The sequence below is a fragment of the Chiloscyllium plagiosum genome, unplaced genomic scaffold, assembly GCF_037043375.1.
Source record: "Chiloscyllium plagiosum isolate Xiang-an unplaced genomic scaffold, Cpla_swu_hap1 HiC_scaffold_14, whole genome shotgun sequence".
NCBI classification, from domain to species: domain Eukaryota; kingdom Metazoa; phylum Chordata; class Chondrichthyes; order Orectolobiformes; family Hemiscylliidae; genus Chiloscyllium; species Chiloscyllium plagiosum.
In genome coordinates, this window is record NW_028270152.1 from 43,846,920 (window position 1) to 43,867,104 (window position 20,185).

The 20,185-nt window shown below is 39.9% G+C and overlaps 1 protein-coding gene across 6 annotated transcripts; it reads left to right on the forward strand.

Moving 5' to 3' along the window:
- The first annotated feature begins 76 nt into the window (after positions 1-76).
- On the forward strand, positions 77-18,208 carry cep15 (centrosomal protein 15). Of its 6 annotated transcripts, none has more exons than XM_043708216.2 (5): positions 77-215; positions 376-501; positions 10,178-10,301; positions 15,254-15,328; positions 16,883-18,208. In XM_043708216.2, exons 2-5 carry the CDS (start codon positions 446-448, stop codon positions 17,129-17,131), a joined length of 504 nt encoding a protein of 167 aa, XP_043564151.1. In that variant the 5' UTR covers positions 77-215; positions 376-445; the 3' UTR covers positions 17,132-18,208. The 6 variants fall into 6 exon arrangements, with proteins under 6 accessions (XP_043564151.1, XP_043564152.1, XP_043564153.1 ...); XM_043708217.2 differs by having other exon boundaries at positions 379-501; XM_043708218.2 differs by having other exon boundaries at positions 77-209.
- The last annotated feature ends 1,977 nt before the right edge of the window (positions 18,209-20,185 follow it).

The window sequence follows — 20,185 nt, forward strand, 5'->3', positions numbered from 1 at the left end:
CTTCAACAGCCCTGAGAGATCCTGCCCTTGATCTCGTTGCCACGGTGATCTGTACCCATGGTGCATTGCTGCTGCAGTCCGCAGCGGTCTCCCTCTCCCAGGCGGCTCGGCCGGTGTTAGTCAGGGTGGGCCCGGCCTCGGAGCACAGCCACCGAACCCTATTATAGCCATTCATTCACCTGGAGCACGATGTCTCACCGAGAGAACCGGTAAATGTAAGGTGACAAATGGAACAGCACAAACGGCCCCTCAGACACTCCGCGTTTTTGTGTGTTTATTTTGGAACAGGGTCTGTTGAGCTGGAGAGATTTGCAGACCCATGCTACTTTCGTCTTGATCAAAACTGCGTTAACAGTTTGTTTTTGTTTAAACCAGTAGATTGCGTCGAGGCGTATCAATAATGAACTGGGTCAATTTCAGCACAAGAAAACACCAGATTTATTAGATGGAAATGTCTTACTTAGCCCATGAGGTTGAGCTGAGCAAGCGTCATGAGGAAATGTAAGTATTAACGAAATTAAAAGTGAATTGAGGTAAACGAGATTATCCTGTCTTGAGGGTCAGCAGCACCCTAATCTAGACCCTGTTGTTCACAAAGTCAGGCCATGTTAGACGTTACCTAAAGAATAAGTAGCTGTATTTTCAGTTACATTTATTTGCACCAGTATAGCAAAGGTCACTAACCTGAATGATTAACTGTTTCTCCCTCCACAGATGCTGCCTGAGCTTGTGCGCTATTACAGCATTTTTTTTGTTTTAGTTCAGATTTCCAGCAGCTATATTATTTTGTCTTTTGTATTGGTGTAGTTAAACACATCAGTTTGTCAGATTTCCTCCAGTTCTGAAGAAGAATCATGGGACTCAGTTTTCTCTCTCTACAGATACTGCCAGACCTGCTGAGTTTCTCCTGCACTTTCTGCCGTTGTCAGATTTTTTCCGTCAATTTTGGGGTTGTGTCTCTTGCCTGCATTATGGGAATTTGCTGATTAGTCCATATTTTTCTCTGTAGGACTTTATCACTTGGCATTCCAATGAACATCAGTGTTTATTTGTTTAATTTTTATTTAAGTGCTTACTAGTTCAGTTACATTGACAATTGTTTCTGCAGAACAAACCAAATAAATGTGAATATGGTTTCCTGCAAAAGGAGTACACAAATGGAACATGAGTTCTTCAGAAGCTTCTGAAGACCAAGAATGTAATTTATTTTATTACTTAGCCCTCCCCAGAGGAAAATACATTCAACCAGCATTCAATATACAGTATAACTGTTTCTGGATTTGTTGGGAATACAAAATGAGACTTCTATCCATGAATTTAAAAGATTCAATGATGATGCACAATTGAATGAATGCTCGCTGACTGATCAATGGCATCATAGTTATACTCACCATACGAATCCACAAGTAACAGTAAAATTGTTCTGATACATTTGATGATGAGTGTGATTCCAGATTTAAAATCTGAAATTAAAACTATTAATTCATTACCAGTCATTTTTATCAATCTCCACTTAATAGAATTGACAGAAAAAAGGTCAAAATTTGCTGTCAAAATAACAGCAACATTTATGAAACCCTTATTTAAGGGTAAACATACAGCTTAAAACATTTTTAGTGTGAATGTGGAGATTTTGTCTGCATACGTTAGGATGTCTTAAAAATTTGCTAAGTATCTATTTTTTTAAAAAGTCCAGTTCCTTGAACCACTTCTACCATTCAGTATATTCATGGCTGAATTTATCTCAACTGCACATTCATGGATCATCCTTGTATCCCATGATCCCTTCAGTATGCAAAATATAACAATATCTAACTTGAATATTCTGAAGAATTTGTGCATCCAGAGATATAAGAAAATTCCTTAAGTTCAGAACATTTTAGTGAGTAATTTCCTCTATCATTCCAAAGTGACAGATCTTTTACTCCATACGTCCCAGCCAGTAGCAGTGTCCTCCCAGCACTTACCTTTTGGATCCATTTAAGAATTTTGTCAGTTTCAATTAGGTCACCTTTCCTTCTTTAAACCAGAGAAAAGAGATTTAGTGCACTCAATCTCTCTGCTATAGGATAGATCTGTCATCCTAGGAATGAATTTAGTGAACCTTTTTCTCAAAGGCATCCTTGGATAAGAAGAACAAACTACACAGTGCTACAGGACATAGACTTGCCAAAGTTCTATGCAATTGCAAAAAGACTTCCTTACTTTTATAGTAAAATCATTTGCTTTCCTAAATAATTGCATTAACTGCATATTAATGTTCTATGATTCATGACCAAAGAGACACAGTCCCTCTTAATCACTATTTCCAAATCTTGCCATTTAATAAATATTTTCCCTTTCTACTTTTCCTGTAAAGTTGATAACATATGTTTCTCTGCATTGTATTTATTTTGGCAATTGTTTGCTATCTCAGTCTGTAGTTACTCTTAATTAACCTGATTCAATGATGATGCACAATTGAATGAATGCTCGCTGACTGATCAATGGCATCATAGTTATACTCACCATACGAATCCACAAGTAACAGTAAAATTGTTCTGATACATTTGATGATGAGTGTGATTCCAGATTTAAAATCTGAAATTAAAACTATTAATTCATTACCAGTCATTTTTATCAATCTCCACTTAATAGAATTGACAGAAAAAAGGTCAAAATTTGCTGTCAAAATAACAGCAACATTTATGAAACCCTTATTTAAGGGTAAACATACAGCTTAAAACATTTTTAGTGTGAATGTGGAGATTTTGTCTGCATACGTTAGGATGTCTTAAAAATTTGCTAAGTATCTATTTTTTTAAAAAGTCCAGTTCCTTGAACCACTTCTACCATTCAGTATATTCATGGCTGAATTTATCTCAACTGCACATTCATGGATCATCCTTGTATCCCATGATCCCTTCAGTATGCAAAATATAACAATATCTAACTTGAATATTCTGAAGAATTTGTGCATCCAGAGATATAAGAAAATTCCTTAAGTTCAGAACATTTTAGTGAGTAATTTCCTCTATCATTCCAAAGTGACAGATCTTTTACTCCATACGTCCCAGCCAGTAGCAGTGTCCTCCCAGCACTTACCTTTTGGATCCATTTAAGAATTTTGTCAGTTTCAATTAGGTCACCTTTCCTTCTTTAAACCAGAGAAAAGAGATTTAGTGCACTCAATCTCTCTGCTATAGGATAGATCTGTCATCCTAGGAATGAATTTAGTGAACCTTTTTCTCAAAGGCATCCTTGGATAAGAAGAACAAACTACACAGTGCTACAGGACATAGACTTGCCAAAGTTCTATGCAATTGCAAAAAGACTTCCTTACTTTTATAGTAAAATCATTTGCTTTCCTAAATAATTGCATTAACTGCATATTAATGTTCTATGATTCATGACCAAAGAGACACAGTCCCTCTTAATCACTATTTCCAAATCTTGCCATTTAATAAATATTTTCCCTTTCTACTTTTCCTGTAAAGTTGATAACATATGTTTCTCTGCATTGTATTTATTTTGGCAATTGTTTGCTATCTCAGTCTGTAGTTACTCTTAATTAACCTGTTTGGATTTGTTATGACGCACCTCTGGGGCATATGGGATTTGAACCTGGACTTCTTGGCTCAGCAGGAGGGAAGGCGATAGCTAGTGGTATTATTGCTTAGACTATTAATCCAGAGACCTAGATAATGTTCTGGGGACCCATGTTGGAATTCTGCCACGGCAGATAGTGAAATTTGAGTTCAATTTTTTTAAAATCTACAATTAAGAATCTATTGATCACCATGAAATCATTGTCAATTGTCAGAAAAACCCCCGGGTTCACTAATGTCCTTCAGGAAAGGAAATCTGCCATCCTCACCCTGTCTGGCTGACTTGTGACTCCAGACCCACAACAACGTGGTTGACTCTCAGTTGCCATCTGAAATGGCATAGCAAGCCATTCAGTTGTACAAATCGCTACAAAGTCTCAAAGAAATGAAACAGATGGATCACCTGGCATTGACCTAGGCACCAGAAAAGACAACGGGAGAAACAGCCCTGTCGCATAACATCTGCAGCTAGTGCCAGAATTTGGAGGGCTTTCTTATAGAATAGACAAGCAGCAGCCTGATATTGTCATACTCACAGAATCATACTTTACAATAATCCCCAGACATCACCATCACCATCCCTGGATATGTCCTGTCTCAACGGCAGGACAAACCCTGCAGAGGTTGCGGCACAGTGTTATTCAATTGGGTGGAAGTTGCCCTGAGAGTCTTCAACATTGACTCTGATTCCCATGAAGTCTTATGACTTCAGGTTAAACATGAGCAAAGAAGCCCCCTGCTGATTACTGCGTACCATCCTCCCTCAGCTGATGAATCAGTTACTCCATGTTGAGCAATACTGAGAGGAGGCTCTGAGGATGGTAAGGGCACAGAAAGTACTCTGGGTGAGGAATTTCAATGTCCACCAAGACTGATTTAGCAACAGTATTACAGATTGAGCTGGCTGGATCCTAAAGACAAAGTTGCTAGACCGGGTTTGTGGCAGGTTGTGAGGAAACCAACAAGAGAAAAACATGCTTGGCTTCATGCTGACCAATCTGCCAGCCGTAGATGCATCTGTTCATGATCGTGTCAATAAGAGTGACCACCGCACAGTCCTTGGGGAGACGAAGTCCCACCTTCACATTGAGAAATAATCTCCATCGTATTGTGTGGCACTATCACTGTCCTAAATGGGACAGACTTCAAGCAGATCTAGCAGCTCAAGACTGGGTATCCATGATGCGTTGTGGGCCATCAACAGTAGAATTGTACTCCAGCACAATCTGTAACCTCATGGCTTGGCATATCCCCCACTCAATTATGACCATCAAGCCAGGGGGTCAACCCTGGTTCAATGGAAAGTGCGGGAGGGCATGACAAGAGCAGCACCAGGCATACCTGTAGATGAGGTGTCATTCTGGTGGAGCCACCAAATGGACTATTTCTACACCAAACAGCATAAGCAGCATAGAGCTTAAGCGATTGCCCACCAAAAGATCAGATCTTAGCTCTGCAGTCTTGCTAGATCCAAACGTGAATAACCATGGGCAATTAAACAACTCACTGGAGGAGGAAGCTCCACAAATATCCCTATCCTTAATGATGGAAGAGCCTTGTATATCAGTACAAAAGAAAATGCTGAAGCTTTCGCAGCAGTCTTCAGCCAGAAGTGCCGAATGGATGATCTATCTCTGACTCCTCCACTGAACCCCAACATTACAGATACCAGTCTTCAGCCAATTTGATTCACTCCACGTGATATCAAGAAACGGTTGAAGGCACTGGATGTTATAAAGGCTACAGTTTCTAACAGCATTCCGGCCATAGTCCTGAAGACTTGTGCTCCAGTACTTGCCGCTCCCCTAGCCAAGCTGTTCCAGTACAGTTACAACACTGGCATCTACCTGACCGGAACATTGCCCAAGTATGTCCAGTACATAAAAAGCAGGACAAATCCAACCCGGCCAATTAACGCCCATCAATCTACTATTGATCATCAGTAAAGGTGTCTTCAACAGTGCTATCAAGCAGCACCTGCTCAGCAACAACATGTTCAGTGATGCCCAGTTTGGGTTCTGCCAGGGTCACTTATCTCCTGATCTCATTACAGCCTTGTTTCAAACATGGAAAAAAGAGCTGAATTTCAGAAATGAGGTGAGAGTGACCTGAAGGCTATATTCGACCAAGTATGGCATCAAGGACCCCTATCAAAACTGGAGTCAGTAGGTATTGGGGGCAAGCTCTCCAGTGGTTAGAGTCATACTTGACACATAGGAAGATGGTTGTGGTTGTTGGACGTGAGTCACCACCGCTCCAGGGCATCTCTACAGGAGTTCCTCACGGTACTGTCCTAGGCCCAACCATCTTCCGCTGCTTCATCAATGACCTTCCCTCCATCATGAGGTCAGAAGTGGAGACAATATCTAGACTTGGGCTGACAAGTGGCAACGTTTCGGGCAGAAGCTCTTCAGGAATGAGGAAAGTGTGCCCAGCAGGCTAAGATAAAAGGTAGGGAGGAGGGACTTGGGGGAGGGGCATTGGAAATGCGATAGGTCGAAGGAGGTCAAGGTGAGGGTGATAGGCCGGAGTGGGGTGGGGGCGGAGAGGTCAGGAAGAAGATTGCAGGTTAGGAAGGCGGTGCTGATACTCCGTGGTTGTCCTCCTGGGAGCAGATGCGGCGGAGACGAAAAATTGGGAATATGGGATGGCGTTTTTACAGGGGGCAGGGTGGGAGGAGGTGTAGTCTAGGTAGCTGTGGGAGTCGGTCGGTTTATAGTAAATGTCCGTGTTGATTCGGTCGCCCGAGATAGAAATGGAAAGGTCTAGGAAGGGGAGAGAGGAGTCTGAGACGGTCCAGGTGTATTTGAGGTCAGGGTGGAAGGTGTTGGACCAGTTCCAAATCCGTACAACCCAGATGGCCTCCTCCTTCAAGGACATTAATTTCCCCCCAGGTGTGGTCGACGATGCCCTCCACCGCATCTCTTCCACTTCCTGCTCCTCCACCCTTGAGCCCCGCCCCTCCAACCGCCACCAGGACAGAACCCCACTGGTCCTCACCTACCACACCACCAACCTCCACGTACAGCGGATCATCTGCCGTCATTTCCGCCACCTCCAAACAGACCCCACCACCAGGGATATATTTCTCTCCCCTCCCCTATCAGCGTTCCGAAAAGACCACTCCCTCCGTGACCCCCCACCAACCCAACCTCCACTCCCGGCACCTTCCCCTGCAACCGCAAGAAATGCAAAACTTGCGCCCACAACTCCCCCCTTACTTCCCTCCAAGGCCCCAAGGGATACTTCCATATCCGCCACAAATTCACCTGCACCTCCACACACATCATCTATTGTATCCGTTGCACCCGATTGGGCCTCCTCTATATTGGGGAGACAGGCCGCCTACTTGCGGAACGGTTCAGAGAACACCTCTGGGACATCTGGACCAACCAACCCAACCACCCCGTGGCTCAACACTTCAACTCCCCCTCCCACTCCACCAAGGACATGCAGGTCCTTGGACTCCTCCATTGCCAGACCATAGCAACACGACGGTTGGAGGAAGAGCGCCTCATCTTCCGCCTAGGAACCCTTCAACCACAAGGGATGAACTCCGATTTCTCCAGTTTCCTCATTTCCCCTCCCCCCACCTTGTCTCAGTCAAATCCCTCGAACTCAGCACCGCCTTCCTAACCTGCAATCTTCTTCCTGACCTCTCCGCCCCCACCCCACTCCGGCCTATCACCCTCACCTTTACCTCCTTCCACCTATCACATTTCCAATGCCCCTCCCCCAAGTCCCTCCTCCCTACCTTTTATCTTAGCCTGCTGGGCACACTTTCCTCATTTCCTGCAGAAGGACTTATGCCCGAAACGTCGATTCTCCTGTTCCTTGGATGCTGCCTGACCGGCTGCGCTTTTCCAGCAACACATTTTTAGCTCTGATCTCCAGCATCTGCAGTCCTCACTTTCTCCTGACAAGTGGCAAGTAACATTCACACCACATAAATGCCAGGCTATGATTATCACCAATAAGAGAAAATCTAACCTCCATCCCTTGACATTCAATAGTGTTACCATCACTGAATCCCCCAGTATCAACATCCTTTGAGTTATTGATCAGAAACTCGACTGGACTCGCCACATAAGTGCAGTGGCTACAAGAGCAGGTCAGAGGCTAGGAATACCACAGCAAGTAACTCATCTCCTGACTCCTGAAAGCCTGTCCACCATCTGAAAGGCTCAAGTCAGGAGTGTGATGTATTACTCCCCAGTTGCCTGGATGAGTTCAGCCCCAACAACACTCCAGAACCTTGACACCATCCAGGATAAAGCAACCTGCTTGATTGGCACTGTATTCACAAACATCCACTCCCTCTACCACTAAACTCAGTAGCAATAGTGTGTACTATCTACAAAATGCACTGCAGAAATTCACCAAAGATCCTCAGACAGCAACTTCTAAACCCACGACCATTTCCATCAAGAAGGACAGGGCAACAAATATGTGGGAACAAACCACCTTCAATTTTTCCTCCAAGCCACTCACCATCCTGACTTGGAAATATATCGACGTTCTTTCACTGTCACTAGACCAAAATCCTGGAATTACCTCCCTGATGGCATTGTGGGTCAGCCCACTGCAGTGATTCAAGAAGGCAGCTCACCACCACTTCAAGGAGCAACGAGGGACAAGCAATAAATGCTGGCCACCCAGCGATGCCCACATCCCACAAAATGAATAATTTTGTTAAAATTGCCACTGCACACAAGATCTCCCTCATTTAGCCTATATAGATTCTTTTCAGCCTTTATGCATCCTTACTATTTACTTTGCTATGTAACTTTTTATTGTCAAAAAACTTGATTTCTTTACACTCAGTCATTAATATAGATTGTAAGTACCAAAGTCCATAACACTACTCCTTGCAGTACCTCTTTAGTTGCAGCCTGTCAGCCCAGAAATGGCCCATTTATTTCTACTTCCGTGATTTCTTTCCCCGAATACATTCTCAACCTTCCAAGTCCTAAGATACCTTTTACTCAATGCTTTTTGAAGATCCAAATATGATTCATCAACTGTTTTCTCCCTTAACCAAACAGAAATTTTAATAATGAAAACATGTTTGTCCAACAGTTTCCGTTTCATAAATTTGAGTTGGTTCTGCCCACCATATTATGATTTGCAAAATGTCCTGTTCATCACATCCCTATTTATAGATTCAGGCATTTTTCTTCGAATAGTATTAGTTTATCTGGACCCTGGACCATGACCCTGCCATGGAACACCAGATCATTGTGTCCTCAAGAGTCACTAATCTCATTTTATCTGAACATGGAATAAAGGCTTGCTATAGTGCTTCAACAAAACTCAGTGCAAGTGGAAGAACCGTAGTACCTCATTTGCCACTTGAGAAACCTGCAACCTTCTGGATCCCATACTGAGTTCAATCATTGTAGGCCTGAGCACTTCCTCCCATGTCCTCACCCCAACCCTCACACTTCAGGTCTTGTCATCACATGGACTGTAACTTCAAACAATCCAATGTCAGCCACTAAGAGTCCAATGTGTAACTATTGATTCTCCCAGCCTGTCTTTTACCCATTCCTTTGTCTGCCCAACATTTTGTCTCTCTGTCTCTGTGCTCCATCTCCATCACCTATCATTTTACTCCTGTCTCTTTTTTTTAACTTTCTCATCTCTCCTCCATGTTCCCTCCTCCAGCCTTTCAGTACTACAATTGGTTCTGAAGAAGGGTCACTGGACCCAAAATGTTAACTCTGTTTTCTTTCCACAGATGCTGCCAAATCTGATTTTTTTTTTTCCCCCCAGCAATTCCTGACTTTTGTATCTAATTTCCAGTATCCACAGTTCTTTTTGCTTCAACTGGCCAAAAGTTAGGTAGAATGAAAATAGGAAGCTTTCTTGAATAACTGGTTTTCATTTTCTTCCTTCCATTCCAAGTGTTGTGGCTGAACGAGGAGTTCTGGAAGATCAAAATCAACCGGTATTTCTAGGCACTTTTACAGTCTATGATGCAGAATAGCAAGTACAGAAAATTGCAGACGTTTACTTGTGTAAACGTTTCCAGTACTATGTCTTTGATAGTACAAATATTGTATTCCTCATTTTCACAAGAACCTTGGTTCCTCCTGGATTTAAACAATTGAATTTGTTTTCTATTGTGAAGTTAATTGCAGAGTATTTAATGTGTGCCATTTCCTAGTTTACTGATGTGAATTCTCCTGTCTCTTTCTTTTTGTTTTTATATTTGTCTCGAAACTTTTGTAATTTTTTTTTGGCTGAGCTATCTTTTGCATCTTATTTCCCTTTTTAATCAATTTCTTGTTTTTTTTTTGCTGAATTTAAATGTTTTCTCAACTCTTTGGTAACAAATTTAATCCTTTAGCCTGTTACTATCTTTAATCTAAATTAATGTTTTTGCTCCTTAAATGAACGTTCAATTATTAAGAAGTATGAACTTATTATTTGAAAGCAGTTCTGTGATAACTTGGGCAGTAGAGTGTTGAGCCATTAGCTGAATGACTTTTTTTGGCATTATTTTGTTGTCATTATTTTCAATATTTTGAATTGAAATTGTACAGAAATCAGGAGAAGTGCAATTTTGTTCTGTTTTTGCTGCCTAGATTAGGCTTGAGAACCACACTTCTTCAGCAAATGGAAAACCAGCTTGAAAGTCAGGCAAATAAGAAAAAACTGCAAACCATTGAATTAAAGTCAGCTAACGAAAGAAATAGATTGCTTTTAAAAGTAAGTTGCCTTTTGCAAAGGTTTTTTTGTTGTTTACTTTTACCTGTTTTTAAAGTACAGACAAAACTCTAAATCTGCTTATTCTATTGCATTTGTTTTTGTTAATAATGAGTTTTCATAAACCTGAATTTCCAGAAAAACTAATTTAACTCTTGCATGCAAAAATTGAAGAATAAAATGCATGTTACAATACTTACTAGCTAGTTTATTATATATTTTTTGTATTTTTTGACCTTTGTACATAACTTTAATTATTTGTCATTCTTTTTTCCATTTGGCTAATTCATTGAATTACATTTAATATTAAATAGTTTAATGAAGTAATGGAAATATTCTTTCTCCTGTAAGGTGAGCATTACTGCTGATAATGAATAAACATTTGAAGTATTTGCATATCATCCTTCTACCATTCTTTACCAGAAAGTTTAATCTGTTTTCCTTAGCTCTTTGGAACTTTCTTCACTTGTTTCTTATGTCATGAAATTATGATACTTTACTGCGGAAGATTATAGAGACCATGGAGAAGGTACAGAAATGATTCATGAAGATGATAGTAGAAATGAGATAAGAGGAAAGAATAGAAAAACTGAGGCTTATTCCTAACAGTGAAGGTGGCTAAGAGCAGTCTAACTGAGGTCTTGAAAATTCAGGTGTTTTGATTAAACCAAGAAAATATTTTCCACGGATTAATGAGTCAGTGATTAAAGAATACAAATTGAGTGTAGATGAGAAGTTCACTCCTTGTAGTTTCAATGTCAGTTGCAACCATACATTTGTCCTACAGGTACAATAGACATAATAGTTTTTGAGCTGCATCCTTACAGTACTGAAATGAAGAATGTTAAAATATTCTGTTCATAACCTAAAACCTGTTGAGCTTCTCTAGATCCTGCAATCCGACCTTTGTCATAAAAGATGTCTCATTTTTAATCGACACAGTATTTCTTTCATCTTTAGTAAGCTGTGGTTGACTGAGTGGTAAAAGTTCCCTTGCGCCTATTGGATTCCTTTAATCCTTTCCATAGAGTCATAGACATTTTCTGGAAATATTTAAAACATCATAGTTTAGTCTATTGCCATTCTTCTTCAATGCTAAGATTATGGTGCCATATACTCCTGTTAGGCCTGTGCTTGGCTTTTGGTTCAGTTTGGTTTTTCAGATTCAATCTGTTCTTTTCCAGAATAATCAGTACCTCTAGTGTACCAGCTCAGCCTTTGGCCAACAGATGGAAAGGGTTTGAGATCTCAAACCTGAAACAAAGATCTTAGTTTACTAAGAAGAAATAATTTCTGTACTCCTATATACGATACAGAATCTCAGTACCACCAAAGTGTGTTGTCAAGATCCTCCAGATTCAACAACAAACATGATCCAACAACAGCAGCATCCAAGCCAACTTACCCAAAATCACTCAAAACAGACTGCACTGAGTGGGACATATCATTTATATGCCTGACATTAGACTACTGAAGGAACTGTTCTGTAGAAACTGACTGTGGCAGGAGATTTTCAGGAAGACTTCAGGTACATTCTTAAAGCATCCCTGAAGAGAAACATACCCTCTGACACATGGAAAACCATGACTTGTGACTGATCAAAATTGAGAGAACTCATTCAGGGAGGTATCAACTGCATCAATAAACGACATCAAGATTATGCAGAGAAGACACAGATCTCAAATGCAGCAAGCAAACCCCTAACCCTTTGAAGCACTACGTATCCTGTATGTGATAAAGTATGAAAATCACATATTTCTGAACCCATTAAGTCTGAGCAGAAGCAAGTCTTCCTCAATTCTAAGGCACTGCATTAGAAGAAGATTAAGAAAAATCTCAATTTTGGACAACAGTTTTAAAAATTATTTTTGCTAATTCCATCCCTCATAAGTTGCAATTATTCCAGTTATGACTGTAATTCTGGACACCTTCCTATTATCACCATCTATTTCCTATTGCCAGTTTTTTTATGTTTTTAGGTATATTTGCACAGAAATTAGGATACCTTGTAATCTGTGTCAATTTGCATGCATATTTTGCCCTTCCAAATCCGAGTCCAGCAATCTATTTTAATTTTTACTCTTTTTAATGTTTTTTCTTTACCCGCTTAGAGTTTCTTCTGTCATCATGCCACCTTTCTCTCTCCTCCCAAGGATCTTCTGCCCTCCTAAATCTTCAGTACTTTCACAAGAACTTCCTCTTCTCATGCTGTTTTACCATGCTCTTTCTTAGATCAACCACTGCGCTTTTCTTTGCATCCTTCAATGAGCTCATTGAGGTATTTAGTCATAGCCCATCATGAGCAGCAATCACAATCGCCCTGTTGCACTTTCTCACCAGCTTACCTACCTATTATGCTCCTGGGGCCTAACCCTGTAAATCTGTTTGTCAAACCCATACCTCCACAGTACTGGACCACAAGCTTGAGGGAGTCTGCTTTTCAATAATGAAGAGGTGATGACATGGACACTTTAATGTTAAGTTCATAAGAAGCTGCTGTAACTTGTGTCCTCATATTTATGCATAAAGAGCTGTAAAGTCAACTATACAAAGTATGCTGAAGCTGGTTCTAGTTAGAATATCCTTCCTTATTGAGAGCTGTTGAAACTATTGTTACTCATTTTCTTTTGTCATGCCAAATGTTTCTTTCCTGTAGTCAGGTAAGTTAGTTTACTTCTGCAGATATTCAAGAAAAAACCTTAGTGATTTCCTTAAGGTACTTACATTACAGCTAAACTTGAACTTGACCACAGCTAATACACATACTTGAGTACTTCCAGCTGTGACCTGTTGTGCTGCTGTTTCTGGTGTATTAAAGGTCAGGTAACAATGTGGATCGAATACTAAGTCAGATCTAAAAAAAACAAAAGAACTGAGGATACTGTAAGTCAGAAACAAAAACGGAAATTGATGGAAAAACTCAGCAGGTAAGGCAGCATCTGTGAAGAGAAATCAGAGTTAACTTTTGGGTCTCGTGAACTCAGTTCACAGATACTGCCAGATTCACTGAGCGTTTCCATTAAATCATATTTGTTTGGACCTCTTCCAATGCCTCTTTACTGACATCTACATTCTTGGGTATGCATTCATAGTTCCTATCCTTATCTGTCTAATAACAGCGTTGTATCACTTGCAATGAATTTTTTTTTTGCTCTCCCATAGTTACCACTGGTGACCCATATGATCTATCCTTGACAAACTCCAGTTCTCCTCCATGTGCTGCCTTTAGTATTACCATCTGAAAACATAGCCTTAGGTATCACATGTATCCAGATCTACCTCTCCACCTCGTTATTCTGTTTGCAGCATATTCATTTAAGTCCATATTAACTTTTTTTCTACTCAACCTCTGATGTACAGTATCTTAGAACATGACTTGTGCACAGTACTTTCCAGATTATTGGAAAGCCATGCAATCTAGAATTATGTAGAACTATGCTTCCTAGACAGTTTTACATTGTGACCCAATTCTCATGCTTCAGACTCTGTGACCCCACTTCCTGATAAAATCTACCTGTGACTAAGATTTTAGCCATTTGGCTTAATATTGCCTTTTGCGGTTATTTCAGACGTTGCTTTATGATGCACCCATGAAGTGCCTTGGAACAATTGATTACTTTGTGGTTGCTTTATGAAACAAGCATTTGAAAGTATGTAGAGTGAAATTATATCCCAAACTGCCTGATGGAATCCTGGTGGGTGGACAATTAAAAGGTGGGTGGACACCCTGCTTAAAAGGTTCCTGGATCCTTCCAACTGGTGTTTATACTCTGGCTTCTGGACAGGTGGCTAAACTATCCAAACTAATGATTAGATTAGATTACAGTGTGGAAACAGGCCCTTCGGCCCAACAAGTCCACACCGACCCGCCGAAGCGCAACCCACCCGTACCCCTACATTTACCCCTTACCTAACACTACGGGCAATTTAGCATGGCCAATTCACCTGACCTGCACATCTTTGGATTGTGGGAGGAAACCGGAGCACCCGGAGGAAACCCACGCAGACACGGGGAGAATGTGCAAACTCCACACAGTCAGTCGCCTGAGGCGGGAATTGAACCCGGGTCTCCGGCGCTGTGAGGCAGCAGTGCTAACCACTGTGCCACCGTGCCGCCCTCAAAGCCTCCTTTTAATAAACAGCTATGATGTGATTACATCACAGAGCCTCCGCTACAATTGTAACTCTAGTCTGTGGCTCTCTCAGAAGTAAAGGATCTGCCACAGCATGAACGGGATCAAACAGTCATGATTTAATTTTACTTCACTTTCTGGATCAGATATGCTTTTCTAGTCCTGATTTGGAAAGTCATGACCTCCGGTGCCTCAATTCAGCTGGTCCCAAGAGACAGTTCTGGAGCTACCTTCCCTGTTTATTTTTGTGATGTTAGGCAACCTGGATGGCTTATATTTTTTTCCATGGAGGATTTGCCCACAATTCCTGCTAATGAGGCACAAGCTAAAATATCTTGCCTGATTTCTGATGCCATGGCTAAGCTCCAACATGCTGCATAAGCCACCCTTCCAAAGTTAAAGTAAGAGCCATTGATAGATGTAGTGAATCATCAAGGGAATCCATTTCAACTTATTATTTTTGATACTTAATGTAGTTAATACATATGGATATTTCCCTGGATTGATGCACATCTACTATGCACACAAACTGTATAAACAGACTTGGTATAAAGTATTTTCTCATGATTAAGAATGACTCTAACAGCTCTTTCAGACCTTGTGCTTCACTATAGTTAAGTATAATTTGAGGAACTAAAGTTCTGTAGATTAGAATTTGCTATAGTAATCAATATATATGATTAAAGTTTAATTTTTAGACAAGCTTTTAAATAATCAATTTAGTCTCAACATTATGGAAATCTTTAATGATTATTCCTTATCACATTGAAAATAATGTTTTATCAAATCTTTTGTTTGTTAAAGAGATTTTATTTTTTTTAGGATTTGGGAGTAGCTGAGGAAAACTTAAAAGTGAGGGCGGGTACACATTTGCATCCTTCTTTTATCACTCTCCAGGTACATTCCCAATTCTGTTCTGTTGGATATTGTTGCATAGCATGTTAATTGAGTTGTGATTTTATGTATGTTCATAATAAAATAATTACAGAATGTAAAGTGACTTTCTTGAGCTATCGGTGAGTGCCCCCTAGTGTATGTGAGACAAATCAAAATTTACGGGAGAAATACATTTTAAAATGTAACTGTTTAACAGAAGGGCAAAATAGCAATGTAAAATGTTTGTCTTCTAAGTACACATCAGAAGCACACATTTTAAACTTTTTAATATGTGTCATAATTCCAAATAACAATCAAGCTTGGTGTATCCGTCCTCTAACTTGTGCAAGAGCAAAGGCACTACATTCTGATTCAAGTGGAATCAGCAGTTGCTTTGCAGTTTTCTGCAAATCAGTACTCCTTTTTACAATTTTACGGCTGTCTGTAAAGTGGCATGAAGAGATGTAAGGGAGCAGAGTGACTTCAGTTGGTATGTGCAACTGTGAACTCAAGGGTAAAGGTAACAATCCAACACACTTCCCAAAAAGTCCAAATTTTGTCCCTTGCTCTTCTGTGCTTGTAGATTTTGTAGTAATTTTTAGAAACTCGAATCATAATATATAATTTCTTCCCATCCGTCACAAAAGAAGGCATGGTGGGGCTCAGTGGTTAGCACTACTGCCTTACAGCTCTAAAGACTCTTGTTCTATTCCAGCCACGGATCACTGTCTGTGTGGAGTTTGCACATTCTCTCCATGTCTACTTAGGTTTCCACCAGGTGCTCCAGTTTCCTCCCACAGTCCAAAGATGTGCACGTTAGGTGGATTGGCCATGCTAAATTGACCATAGTGTGCAGGCTAGGTGGGATTAGCCATAGGGAATGCAGGGTAGGGGGTGGGGCTGTGTGAGATGCTCTTCAGAGGGTCACTGTGGACTTGATGGGCCGAATGGCCTGCCTCCACACTGCAGGGATTCTACGAAAACAATACTTTGAGTATTATGGAATCACTTGTCAGTTTCAATGTCTAATTTAATAAGGCAATTTTATAATTTGGATTAATAGGTACAGCAATAGAACACAAGTCTAGAAGAATTATGCTGAGACTTTAGAGTGTACTGATTATGTATAACATGTAACATTGAATCAATTTTGGTCACCACACCATAAAGAAACAGAGAGTTGAAGCATCCTAGATTTCCGTAGCTATCACGTGGGAGCAGCATTATTAAAGATTGCAATGGGTCACAAAGAAGGCTACCACCAACTTCGCAGGGCACTTAAGAATTGGGATAAATTGGGCATTTTAAACATTGTCCACATTTAGAGAATTTTTTAAAAAATATTTGTTGTATTTTTTACATTGATAGACCCCTAATTTGAACAGAGAAACATGAAATGGAACAGGTGTAATTAATGAAAAGAAATTCACAATGCAGAAATAATAGCACAAAGGTTTTTTATTGTTCTGAAAATTGTGTTTGTTTGCCTTTAACATGAGTTTGTAATGTTTGGAAACATATAATTAACCAAGATACAATTACATTTATTTGTGAAACTTCTGTTTGTTCGACCAGACCAAATACTGGACATTTGTTGAAGAACATTTACCAAAAAGGGAACAGTTTTTACTGGGTCAAGCAGAGAGTCCTGTTGAAGTGACAAATTCAAAGCACAAAAAATCACAGAAGGAAAAACCTCAAGATAACGTTACCATAGAAAGTTGTAATTTGCCACCATTACCATCTACTTTCAAGACACCACCTCTGTCTCCGCATTCCAAAAAACAAAAAAGAACAAAGGTTTCTAGAAAAAAAGATGGATAATCTGCAAAGTACTTTTGTTAAGAATTAAATTTTAAGATTTGTTAGACATACCTATTAATTAAATAAATCGTGATTTTTTTTTGTATGACAAATTTAATTCTTTTACTGCAAAGTTATTTATTGTTCTCATAATTTCAGAATGAATTATGTAAAATAAATTTATAGAAATCTATCAGTGCAAAATAAGTACAAATGACCAAATCAGTGCAACAGATTAGGGAATTTTAAATGCAATTTATTTTGAGTAAAATGAGTTTCTCAAACCTTGATTTTAAAAATCATTTTCTTGAAAACCAGCCTGTTCTCAACTTTGGCTGTACCTCCAGGTCAAGATGATGAGTACTGCAAGTTTACATTGATTGGAGCATGGGTAGAGGAGGAAACACTTTGTAGTTTTTTTTGAATTAGGCACATGAACACTAGGTGGTCTAAAAAGTTTTAGCGTACTGACTAATTTAGTTAACACTGACACAGCACAATAATGATGATAGTAAATGGTTCAGCATAATTCTTTTCATATAATTTTCAGTGAATTAAAATCAGGTTGTTCACACGCTAAGGACATAATGCACTTAGCTATGTGAATAAAATTGTTCCAAGTTACATAATCAGTTTTTGTTTGTTTTAAAGTTGAGAAGAAAATAACCATGTACATTCTATGGTGTACTTTTATGGGCAGTTGAAAATTTGTAATTGTGCAAATATTTTTGATATCAAACTTAACCATAACTTTGAAAAAAAAATACAATTTCAAGCACAATTTTCACCCAGTTTTCTAGTTGTACCCAGTTTGAAAATTGTATGCCTATGCCTAGTTATCTAAATAAGTACTGAAATTATAGTCAGGTCAGTTGATTTAGAATGATGTGATATCCAGCAAAATATTCTGTGAATATTTACACTACTTGTGCATGATCTATTTTGTTTTAAATGTGAGTTTGCACCAAAATTTCTAAAGATAATAAAACTACAGCTTTGAGAACACGTGAGTGCCATTGTGTATGCTTTGAATTGATCAACTGCTAGGTTACTTAAAATAAATTGCTATAAGCTAATAAAAGTTAAATTCTCAATGTATTTTTAAAATGTTTTCTTTTGAATGTTTCCTTGTAAATCTTTTCTGAACCCTTTCAAGTTTCACAACATTTTTCATATAGGAGGGAGACCAGAATTGCACCTAATATTCCAAAAGTGGCCTAACCAACATTCTGTACAGCTGCAACATGACCTCCCAACTCCTGTGTTTGGCTTCTGTGATGGACTGGGCTGTGTTCACAATTCTCTAATTTCTTATGGTCCTGGACACAGCAGTTGCTATGCCAAGCTGTGATATTTCCAGATAGAATGTTTTGTATGGTGCATCTGTGAAAAATTGGTAGGAGTCTTTATGGGCATACCAAATCTCCTTAGCCTCCTGAAAAAGTAGAGGAGTTGTACTTTCTTGATCATAACATCCATGTGGGTGGACCAGATTATTGGTGATCATCACTCCTAGGAACTTGATGCTCCTGACCATCTCCACCTCAACATCATTAATATCGACAAATGCGTGCCCTCCACCTTGCTTCCTGAAGTTGATGACCAGCTTTTTCATTTTGCTGACATCAAGGGAGAGATTGTTATCTTTACACCATGCCACCAAGCTATAGGTTCATACAGTACAGAAACAGACTCTTTGGTCTCTTTCTTGTAGTCTGTCTTGTCGCCATTTGAGATATGGCCTACAATGGGTTATGTTGTCAGCAAATTTATAAATAGAATTAGAACTGAATTTGGCCACACAGTCATGAGTGGACAGTGAGCATAGTAAGGGGCTGAATATGCAACCTTGTGGTGAACCAGTGTTGCAGATTGTTGTGGAAGAGATACTGTTGCCTATTCTCACTGATTGCAGTCTGTGGGTAAGGAAGTCAAGGATCCAGTTGCTGAGGGCAGAGCAGAGTCCTAGTTCTTAGAGTTTGGTTGGAATTATGGTGTTGAAGCCAGAGCTGTAATTGATAAATAGGAGCCTGATGTAGATATCCCTGTTATTCAAAGGTTCCAGAGATGAGTGTATGGCCAGGGGGATGGCATCTGCTATGGACCTGTTGTAATGGTGGGCGAATTGCAAGGGATCAAGGCAGTCTGGGACACTAGAGTGAGCCATGACTAAGCTTTCGAAGCACTTCATAATTATGGAGGTCAGAGCCACCCGGTAGTAGTCATTGAGGCACACAGCATGAGTTTTCTTTGGATAAAAGCAAATTACTGCAGATGCTGGAATCTGAAACCAAAAGAGAAAATACTGGAAAATCTCAGCAGGTCTGGCAGCATCTGTAAGGAGAGAAAAGAGCTGACGTTTCGAGTCTAACTGACCCTTTGTCAAACCTGAGTTTTCTTTGGTTGTGCGATGATGGGTCTTCTTGAAGCAGATGGGACACAAATTATTGACAGTAGATCAATGAACCTCATGACATCCGTTTTCCCTGTAATTCTTCCCTTTGTTTTGAGGGGTGACCTTATGGAGGTTTATAAGATCATGAGGAGCATGGATAGGATAAATAGCCAAAGTCTTTTTCCTTGCATGGTGAATCCCAAAACTAGAAGACATAGCTTTAATGTGAGAGGGGAAAGATTTAAAAGGGACCCAAGGAGTAACTTTTCATTTGGTCGGTAGTCCTGTATGGAACGAGCTGTCAGAGGAAGTTGTGGAGGTGGGTACAATTACAACGTTTAAAAAGCATATGGATGGATATGAATAGGAAGGGTTTAGAGGGATAGGGGCCAAATGCTGGCAAATAGGACTACGTCAGATGGGGATATTTGGTTGGCACAGACAAGTTGGACCAAAGGCTCTGTTTCTGTACTTTATGAATCAATACCTTGGTGACACGCTCAAATTTTGGAAAGTTAAGTGCCGCTGTCAAAGCTGTTAAATGAAATCTTATGCTAGGAAAATTCTAAGTTTTTAAAGTCCTCCAATATCCATCAAAACTCAACTTGTTTGGCATGCTTACCAATGCACCATCATGGGCTGTTACATCCTGGAATGAAAGATTACACAGTGGATGAGGG